The sequence below is a fragment of the Vidua macroura genome, chromosome 1 (genome assembly GCF_024509145.1).
Source record: "Vidua macroura isolate BioBank_ID:100142 chromosome 1, ASM2450914v1, whole genome shotgun sequence".
Lineage (NCBI taxonomy): Eukaryota > Metazoa > Chordata > Aves > Passeriformes > Viduidae > Vidua > Vidua macroura.
In genome coordinates, this window is record NC_071571.1 from 152,437,513 (window position 1) to 152,448,089 (window position 10,577).

At 49.0% G+C, this 10,577-nt stretch overlaps 1 protein-coding gene across 1 annotated transcript; it reads left to right on the plus strand.

Moving 5' to 3' along the window:
* The first annotated feature begins 4,593 nt into the window (after positions 1-4,593).
* On the plus strand, positions 4,594-10,214 carry LOC128818895 (ly6/PLAUR domain-containing protein 2-like). The gene is made up of 3 exons (XM_053998628.1): positions 4,594-4,667; positions 7,604-7,723; positions 8,582-10,214. The coding sequence occupies exons 1-3, from the start codon at positions 4,616-4,618 to the stop codon at positions 8,791-8,793; spliced, it is 384 nt and encodes a 127-aa protein (XP_053854603.1). The 5' UTR covers positions 4,594-4,615; the 3' UTR covers positions 8,794-10,214.
* The last annotated feature ends 363 nt before the right edge of the window (positions 10,215-10,577 follow it).

Here is a 10,577-nt window from a genome sequence, read left to right on the forward strand (position 1 = left end):
TCTCAGAGCCCTGAACACAACTCTCCTTTTTGTAAAAATCTTTACATCTTTTTTGTAAAAATCCAGCAAGTCTGGAATCTTTCCTCCCATCCTTAGGAGCATCTGCTTTTTAGCCTTGGGATTAGTGAGCTTAAGCCAGAATTTGGGAAATGCAAGTACAGTTCCCTCCTCTGCTTGGAGAGGTTCAACTTCTCACCTCACATCTTCAGAGAGAGGGTGCAAAGCAGCAAAATGAAACTCAGACACAAAAAAAAAAAAAAAAAAAAAAAGGGGGTAGGATCTCTTCAGAGACTGAATCAGAGCTGTGAATCTGTTTGGGTTTTTTTTGGAGGAGAAACATTTAATATCATACAGCCCATGGAAGACAGACCTAAAGAGCTCCTCGGAGATGGGTGCTCACATTTGCACCCTTTTCGAGCCCAACGAAACTCGAATTCCTTCCTGCCCAGTGGCAGAGTTTCATCAGGAGGGTGGAGACCAACTCCACCCCAACAAGCCCAAAGTCTTGTTATTGACACACGCCCATGAGAGGTGGAATTTCATTGGATCATCAAACATCGCTGCAGCCACGGGCACGGGCAGAGAGGTTCCCTGCTACTGAGTCACACGTGGAGACGGTGGAGCATCCAAAAAGTCCCCTGGCAAAAATTCTACCCCTCTGGAATCACAGGAGCTGAACTCCAGGCGGCTGAGTGTAGTGATCAGCAGTATCTGTATTTTCCTGCAAACCAGTTGTCACCGGGATGCTTGGGAGTCGGATATCTGGAAAATGGAGCAGACTCCATCCCGCAAATCAGCTCTCAGGAAAGACATGGATGTCACGTAGATTGATGCCATGGTTACCATGACATGACCACGGTGTCAGATAGGGTTGGTTGGTGTTTGTATCACAGCAGGTGGATCCGTACTGTTTATTCCTGGGATTGCAGAGGAGAAGGTTCTGGGGTGACCTTGTTGTGAGCTCTCAGTAGCTAAAGAGGGGCTCCAGGAGAGCCGGAGAGGGATTTTGGACCATGGGCATGGAGTGTCGGGATTTTGGACAAGAGCATGGAGTGTCAGGACAAGGGAGAATGGCTTCAAATTGAAAGGGAGTGGGTTTTATGGAATACTGGGAAGAAATTCTTCCCTGTGAGGGTGGGGAGGCCGTAGCAGAGGTTGCCCAGAGAAGCTGTGGCTGCCCCATCCCTGGAATTGTCCAAGGTCAGGCTGGACAGGGCTTGGAGCAATCCAGGATGGTGGAAGGTGTCCCTACCCATGGCAAGGGATTGAAACTGGGTGATCTTGAAGGTCACTTCCAACCCAAAACATTCTGGGATTCTATGGAGTTACTGAAGAAAATGTCCAGATCTGGGCTGGACAATGTAGGAGAGAAGGCGGTGAAACAGAGGGAGTTCACAAGGATTAAAGCCTTGGAAAACAGACTTTCCACAGAAGGAGTCAGAAACCCCACCAAAGTCTCCAAGTCTGGGATATCCAAGGGATATCCCAGACAAAATACATTTCTGTGGAGAAGAGGAAAATTGCATCAGTGAGAAACTGAATTTAGTAGAGAGGTGCAACAGGAGCCACTAGCTGTAGGGAGTCCATAAATCAGACTAGAAATATTTTACACAGGACTAATTTCACGTGTGGCTGATAATCAACGACTGGAACAGCTGAGCAAAGCTTGGTGTTCACTCCCTGCCACAGAACATCTCGTAAAAATGTGGGGTTTAATCATTCAAACAAGAATTGACTGTAAGGGAAGTTAGAGCAGGTGAAGCACTTCACTTTCTTACCCGTAAAAACCGAATTTCTGTCATCTGCCTTTCCTGGTATTTGTGATAAGCAGAGAGAGATTATATCTCCCTATATTACCTTATCAATTAGGACAGTCTCCCAGGGACAGGCTGGGAGAAGGTTTGGATTGATCCCACTGAGAATTCCTGAAGGCTTCTGGCACACAAACCTTTCTCCCAAAGACACCACGCCTCGTTGATATTCTCTGCTCTCCAGACCTGAAATGACATTTCAACCAAAGTCCCTTCTGGCTCCTGTCAGTCTGTGCTTAAAACCTTTCTCAGGGTTTATTCCACCCTTGACAGAGACAGAAGGGAATTTTTAGGCCCTCCTGAGTCCTACAAGCTGTCTAAGCCTTACCTAACTGCTCTGTCAAACCACAGCTTCCACATACTTATCAGGTTTAAAGCAGGTCAGGTTTCTTCCCTGCCTGTGCTTACAGAAATAATCCCAATTTTTTTTAGTGTTTAAGTTCCAGCCTCAATTTCCAGTGTCATTTGACTTAGGCTTGTCTTAACTCTGCCAAGCTAAAAGGAGCCAGTGTATTCCAGTGTCATTTTTTGGTCATTTTTTGAATCCTGTTGTCCCACTCTCCTCATTATTGTTTTGGGTTTTTTTTTGTTGTTGTTTTTTTGTTGTTGTTGTTTTTGGGTTTTGTTTGTTTGTTTGTTTGTTTTGGGTTTTTGTTTGGTTGGTTGGTTTTTTGTTTTTTTGTTTTTTTTCATTAGGATCCCATTTTGTTCTTGACAGTGGCAATGGAATTCTTCCTGGGAAGCCAGTAGGGTGTTGCCACTTCCAAAATCAAAATCCAAATCCCTCCTATCCCAACACACACCTGGGGTTGTTTGTGTTGGGTTTTGGGTTTGTTTCCAGGGCTCCATCTCTCCGTAAGCTCTTGATTATCTTTAGCTCAAGGAATACCTTAAAGGTAACAGACCTTAAAGGTCTTCCCTTGCCTCCACAATTTTACTGGAACACTCCCAAATCCTCTTTCCCTGAAGCCTGGCACTGCTGCACCTCTGCAGGAGCTCTGGTGTTTTGCCAGTGTTTTTCCTTATGGAAAGATCTCCAACCTTTCCAAGCCTTTAAGACAAAGTTAAGACAGTGGTTAAGCATTTATATCCCTATTCCTTCAACCACACAGATTTATCCCAAGAATTTCTCGGTGTGGAATGACTTTCAGGTATGAGAGGATGTCTCCACGGACATTTCGACTCCACACTCCACCGAGCAGCTTTACTGTGCCAACCCCACTGTGCTTTCCCGTTGAGGCACAACCACCTGGAATGCTGAAAGCACTGGATCTCTTCCAGTTTCATGGCTGTTAATTAGGATATTGCTCAAATGTGCCTTGAGCTTCCCAGTTCCGAGCAGGGATCTGGATGTAACCAGGTCTGGTGGCTTTCACCGAGTGGATTTTTTCATGTGTCCCCAAAAAATTATGTTTTATCCAGTTTTTTTTTTAATCACCTGAACTCGGAGAGCACAGAAAGATGAAATAAAGGATAATTTTCACTCTCATAGAGAAGGATTAGAGTGTAGGTCTTTCCCTCCCTTTCCCACAGCTCTGTCAGCTTTGTGTCATCCGCGGCTGCGGAAATTTTCGTTAGCAACGCTTCTCAGTTTACTGGGAACCATCCTCCGTCTGGGAAGAAGGAGAGGCTGCCGGGAATGGCAGAAATATTCCCACGTGTCACAAGTCTGTGACAGGCAAAGCACCTCATTAAAGCTCCTTCACTCACCTCATCTCCAACCCTAAAATCTCCAAGTGCTCCCGTGATTCACAAACTTTGCCTCTTTGGCTTATTCAGCTGTTTTATGGGAAATTGCACAACACCAGGATTTTCCAATTTGGATCACAACAAACCCAGCAAAAAGTCTATCAGCTTTTCCTGTGAAATATAAAATACCAGTGGCTCAGTCCAAAGGGAGAAGTAAATAATTTCTCCCCAGCTCTGAGCATTTGAAGCTGTTTCCCCAAATATTTATAAGATACAAAATAAATTATGACATTTGAAAGGGTTGCCTTGACGTGGATAAAGTGAAATTTGCTATCAGGGAGGTGCTGGAGTGGGAAAATGGATTAATTGCTCCATGTTGGGCTTATTTCCCAGCTTCAGGATAAAATTTGGTAAATAATTGATAGCTTTAAAAAGGAAGGCTGTGTCCTGCTTTGCCAGCATGACCCAGGACCTGAGACCACATGACTTACCCCAATTCCAGACTTGGAAGCACCATATCCCACTGGCCTCCAAGCGATTCCCATGCCCAGGAGCTCAATTAGTAATCAAGGGATCCAGAAACCAGGCTTGAATTTGAACTGTGTTTGGGAACACAGACATCTCTGGGCAACCCCAGTCCTGCCAGCCCGTGGAATAATTCCTCCAAAGCATGTGGAAGCCCAGCCTGCTGTCACTTGCCCCTTGACAGTTGTTGGCCAGTGCAACACTTGTGACACAAGCCAGCTCTGGGCTCGTGGAGCCAGACTGAAAGGAGCAAACAAACCTTGTCACATTCCCCATCCAAGCCCTGGCATGGGGCCACACCTTGCAGTGCCAGCCGTGTTTTTGCTTCTCCATGGGACCAGCCCCGGGACATAAACCTGGGGAAGAGCCGAGGCATGGCAGGAGTCTGCTCGCTGCGGTGATGTCACCTCATCAGGGAACTCGTTCCTCTGCAAATCCCAATCCAGACTGGAGCTGGGCTTTCCCCTGATCACCCCGAAGGAATCCGCCCACAGGATCAACAACAGAGGTGGTGGAGGGGGGGAAAACATATAAAGCTGCCTGGGAGAAGCTCTCTGGACCTGTCTTGGCCGCCTGGATCTGCTCTCAGCATGAAGAAACTTCTGGTGGGATTCCTGCTGGGCCTGACATTCATGGAGTTGGGTAAGAGCTCTTCATTCCCAACACTCCAGGGCCCCCCACCCTGGGATATTCCTGGGAGGGCAGGGAGGGGAAAGACCTGGTAACCCCCAGGTAGGGGAAGTGATGCCTTTTGTATTGAAGAAGGTCGAAGGAGAGGGTGAAATGGGAAAGGGGAGATGCATTCCTGGTGGGAAGAGCTGTGATGCCTGACTGGGAGCGATGCAGGTCCTTTGGATGCCTGTCACCCACACCTAGGGATGGAGGGGACAACCACAAGGCACAGGTCAGGACCAGCCTGGGCAAGGGCTTGAAGTGCCAGCCTCTACCTGAGCTGCCACCCTGTCCCTTCAGGAATGTTCATCCCAAACTCCTGACATCCTTAAAACCTCCCAGCTAGCTGCTGGAAGTGCTGAAAGCCAGAAGGTGAAACTTCAATATAGATTAAGGTGGGGGTATGAGAAATAACTCCAAGGTCATTGGAAAGTTTTATTAAACCCCCAGCTCCAGGATTTCCCCTTATTCCAGGAGATAGGTGGAAATGGGAAATTCCCCTGGGTCTGTGATGGGTCTGGATCTTGGGCAAGCCTGGCAGCAGGGTTTGGCCACCACTGTGTCCTTCCTTCATGAAGATCTGACCAACTGCAGCCACATCCCTGCCTGGAACAGGCATTCCAGGGGTGACACCACCCCAGAGGGGTTTAACCCACAGCCCATGGGTCCCAGAGATCCTCAGGCTGTTTCATGGGACCCTGGAAGAACTCAAGGGAAAGGCAGCCTGGACAGGGATCAAACATCTCCATCTGAATTCCTGTCTTGGATTTAACGGAATTTCTGAGAAGCCACCCAAGGTCTCAAAGAATTTTATGGAAACAGAGTTACCAACCCCATTTGCTTCATAGTTGAAATCAGGCAGAAATAATTTTTTGGGGGGTGATCCAGAGGGAAGCAGCTGGTCTAGGCATCCCTGTTGTGGCTGAGGGATGTGTCTGTGACCATTCATACTCCTGAGGCTTGATATCAAGGAATAGAAGGAACAGTGAGGAACAGGGAATTATTGGCTCAGATCAGGATGCAGAGCTATCTCTGTTCAGTTCTCCTGTCCCGGTCCTTATGGATTTGGGCTTTCCTCTTCCATGCAACCTTCCCACAAAACCCATGTGCTTTAAATGCCCCACCCGGAGTCAGTGAAAGATGAGGGGGTTGAGGTTTTCCTTCCTTGAACATGCTTTTAACTGGGATTAATTCCCCCAAGGCACTTCCCAGCTCATCCATGAAAATGTGGAGGTTTGTAAATGGAAACCACCTCACCCCAAGGGTTGCAGGGCTGTTTCTCAAGAGCCTGAAGCCAGAACTGCCCTGTCCATCCATCCCTCCTACACATCCACAGACATCCAAATGATTGTTGATAATGTTTTACCTCTGTTAAAATATATAACAATTTTATGGATTGGATCATTGGGAAGGGATCTAGTGAGGTCCTGAGCTGGGATAAATGGGGATGGCTCCGCCACCCTTGTTTACAGGGAGCATGGCCACAAGAAAATTGAAATATTCCCATGAAAAAATCCTTTTAACTTCTGCAAAGAGACATGGAATTGTCTCTTTGAATTGAATTCCTTAGCAAGAGCTAAGGAATGAGACAGAGAAGTTTTGCACTGTGTAGGCTCTACCCCACAGCTGAATTTTCCAAAGGAGCTGCTGCGAGGAGTAGACGCTTTGAAAATTCCTTCTGAAGTCAGGTGTTCAAGCAAATGCCTTCAAAAATATTTATCCTTATCACAAAACCCCAGAAGTTCCTCTGACAACAGAACAGGAACGAAAAAAACAGCTTCGGTGCGAATTTTTACCAATAGATGGCACTGGACGCTTGCAGGTTGTTTTTCAGCCGGTGGAAGGAGAGTAGGATAGAAAATCTCAAGCCAGGCTGGTTTTTGTCATCAAGCCACACCAGCAGGACTTTGGAAAATCCACACTCTTGGTGTCTGCTGGCTGTGGATGGACAGCGCTCAAACTGAGGGTTTTGAGAGCTGCTGTGACCACAATTTGCATATTTAGAGATGTCCCTCCCTCAGGTGGCAGCCAGCAAGGGTTTGTACATCACCTCTTCAAAAAGCAGCAGTAGCCCATGGTGAGAGCGGTTTTGAGGCCACACTCAGCCCTCAGGATCTCTGATACAGCTCTGAAATTTTAATCCTGCTCTCAGTTACCGATTCCTGCAGAATTTCCCTTAAACGAGCAGGAAGGAGATGTTGCTGTGAGGGGAGGGATGGGGGAGCTGTCGCTGTCACAGCTGGGGGATGCTGCTCTCAGCAGAAGGAGCTGGGCTGGTTTTTACCATCATGGAATATCCTGATGGACCCACAAGGATTATCAAAGTCCAACTCCTTGCCCAGCACAGGACATCCCAACAATCCCACCCTGTGCCTGAGAATGTTGTCCAAACTCTTCCTGAGCTCTTGATGCCGTGACCATTCCCTGGTGAGCCTAACTGGGGGAAGAACCTTTTCCTGATATCCAACCTAAACCTCCCCTGACACAGTTTCAGGCCATTTCCTTGGAGTCTGTCACTGCCCCAGAGAGAAGAGATCAGTGCTGCCCCTCCACTTCCCCTCATGAGGAAGTTGTAGATCCCAAAAATCTCCCCTCAGCCTCCTCTTCTCTAGGCTGAACTCTTACAGGGGATACTCAGACCAACCAAAGCTCAAGCTGAGGTCCCTCTAAATCCCACTTTTCCAGGCTGCTGAGCCTCCAAAGTCATGCTCAGGCCCAGCTCCTGCTACACCACCCTTGTCCTCCAGTGCTGGGATTTGCTCTTTTCCCCCCTGGCATATCCAAGCTTTGCCATTGCCTCCGGACACGCTTTATTTTGGACACTGCTGCATTTTGGTCAGAAAGACGCAGATTTGGGTCTGTTTTCCCTTCTGTGTCACCTCAGAGCCCTTCTGTCCCCTCTGCAGCCCAGTCCCTGCGATGTTACACGTGCAAGGAGCCCACAGACATTTCCAAGTGCAGGACAGCCATCATGTGTCCCCCGAAAGCCACCGTGTGCACCACGACGCTGCACTCCATGGAGACAGGTGAGTCCCACCACTGCCCCTGAGGGGCCCCGGGGAGAAATACGAGAATTCCACAATGGGTTGGGTTGGGAGAGAGCTTAAAGGTCATTGAACTCCAAACCCCTGCATTCCAGTAGACCAGATTGCTCCAAACCCCATCCAACCTGGCCTTGGATACTTCCAGGCATGGGGCAGCCACAGCTTCTCTGGGAAACCTGTGCCACGACCTCCCCACCCTCACAGCCAAGAATTCCTTCCCAAAATCCCATCTATCCCTGCCCTCTGGCAGTGGGAAGCCATTCCCTGTGTCCTGTCCCTCCATCCCTCATCCCAAGTCCCTCTCCAGCACCTGAAGCTCCCACTCTTCAGGTGCGGTCTCACCAGAACAGAAGGGGAGAATCCCTTCCCTCAATCTGCTGGCCAAACTTCCCTCTCCCCATCCCAGTCCCAGCTTGAATTACCCTTTAATGTCTCTGTAAAAACCCAGGAGAAATTATCCCACTTTAGAGAGGGAAGGAGAGAAATCCATCAGATTTGGAGCCTCACAGTGAATTATCAGGACTCACTGCGCTTGTTCCCTCTGTGTTGCCTTTCCTACCCCAATATCTCTATGGTCCCTGAATTTATAGACAGCTCAAACATCTACAGGGAATTGTGTCCCTTGTCCATGCTGGAATGATTTTGGAAGGAGCAGGAAGATGAGAGAGATTCAGCAGTAAGAGCTGGCAGACCTGTTCCCACAAAAAACGGGCTGGCTTAGAGGCACCCATGGATTAGGGATGTCCAACACCTCCTCTGTCAGTGTTTCTCAATCCCATTTTCCTTCCCTATTTTTCCCCCTCTCTCACCTCCTCCTGCTCTCCAATCCGCCTCTCCCAGGTTATCCCTTTTTTGGCAACATCACCGTGACCAGAGACTGTGAGGAGGAATGCCTCTCCTACGACGGGATAGGGGCCCAAAAGCCCAAATCCTGCTGCTACACCGACCTGTGCACGGATGACAGCAGGAGCAGCAGTGGGGTGAGGAGCAGCCCCGCAGCGCTGGGTCTGGTGGCCATGGTGGCTGGCACGGTCCTCCAGTGCTCCCTGTGAGGTCACAAGTGCCCCAGCTCCAGCTGAAAGCCCACCACTCCCCCTGCCAAGCTGCCTCATGAACTCTTAGATGCTTTGGGAACATCCTTCTTCTCTGACATGTGGCTTCACCCGACCTTCAACGCTGGATTCAAGCCAAGAGTTTGGGCACCTGGACTTAAACCCCTCAAATCTCCAGTTTCCAGCTGTTTTAGCAGATGTTCCTCACCTTCAGCTGCTTCTGGTCCTCAGGATCCTCAGAGAATGGGTTGAGCTGGAAGGAACCTTCAAGATCATCCAGTTCCAACCCCCTGCCACGGGTAGGGACTCCTTCCACTATCCCAGGGTGCTCCAAGCCCTGTCCAACTTAGCCTGGAACACTTCCAGGGATCCAGGGATCCAGCTTCAGCTTCTCTGGGAATCCTGTGCCATGTCTGACTGAGAGGAGCAGATGGATCTGGGCCCAGTTACTTCCTGAGTGGCAACTACAGAGATCTGGAGCTTAATGCCAAGGATAAACTAAGGAATGAGTTCAGAAGGGCTCAGCTTCCATGTGGGAACGGGATGGATTTTTGGAAAGCTCAGAGCGCCCCCTGGACTGACAGACCAGGGTAGGTCAGACCTGCAACCCAAATTTCCAAGTTTGGCCAGACAAACACGCCCCCGCCTCAGCTTCTGCCCGAGCTCAGGTTGCAGTTGGAGCTCCCAGATTTCCCTTTCCAGATGTTTTCAAGATTATTCCAAGCAAATTCTTCTCTTACTCTGCCCTCCCTTCATCCCTTCAGAGCAGAAACTGCAGGATAGGGAAAATAATGGTTATCCCGGACCCTCAGCTCTGGAGAAAAACCTTTGTAAGTGCTGGGATCCCAGCTGGGATTTGCTTGGAGCAGATGTGGGATTGTTTCTGAGGCCCTGTCTGCTGCAAAAGCAGCTGGAGTGGAAGCAGATATGAATGAACCAGGTGTGGCCAGCTCACAGAGAGGCAGGAAATTTGCCATTCCCTCTGTTCCTATTGCAAGGGATCATCCAGATGATGGGGGAGTAAGGGTAGAGTGGAGGACTGGATACACCCCGTGCACCATCCTCGTGTGTTCACAGCATCCCTGCAACCTCCTCTGTGGCAAAGTCTATTTATCATATTTTTTTTTTTCCCTTTTCCACTCTCTTTTCACAAGAAAACAAAGTAGGGGGCTCTTTTTCCTCCTTGCACAGAGGGAATAGTTTCTCAAGGTCGGTCTTGGTACCATTTAGAAGAAAACTCTGACAATTTTGCATTCCTTGGCAGAGCTCAGGAGGATGGTGAGCCCTTTTTCCTGGAGGCGAAACCCTCAGAGCTCCACTAAAACATTGAAAACCCCCTGGCAATGCTGAGATCTACAGGGAGCAAGTGCCATGGAGAGGATAATAGCTGGAAGTTACTCAAATCCCAGTATTCCACCAGCCCCTGCTTCCCACTCGTCTGTTCTGTTTTTCCCTGCTTCAAAACCAGCCAGATGTGTCAGGCCAGAAACAAAACTCCATCCTTGCCATCCTCAGATCACATTCCTTTTTCTTATCCTGGCTTCCAGCTCTGTCTCCAGCAGCCCTTCCACATTTTCTGCAGGATCCTGGCCTCTGCTTTCCACCCGTGGATGGGGCAGGGTCTGGGTACAGAAGGACTGGGAGGGTGAGGGCTCCCTTCTGGGTGAGAATTTCGTAAATAAAGTTGGATTCTCTGGTTTTCAGCCTGCAGCATCTTTCTTTTGTACTCGATATTCCCGTGGGAAAGGAGTGTGAGGCAGAACAGGGTGCAGGGAGGGGGTTTC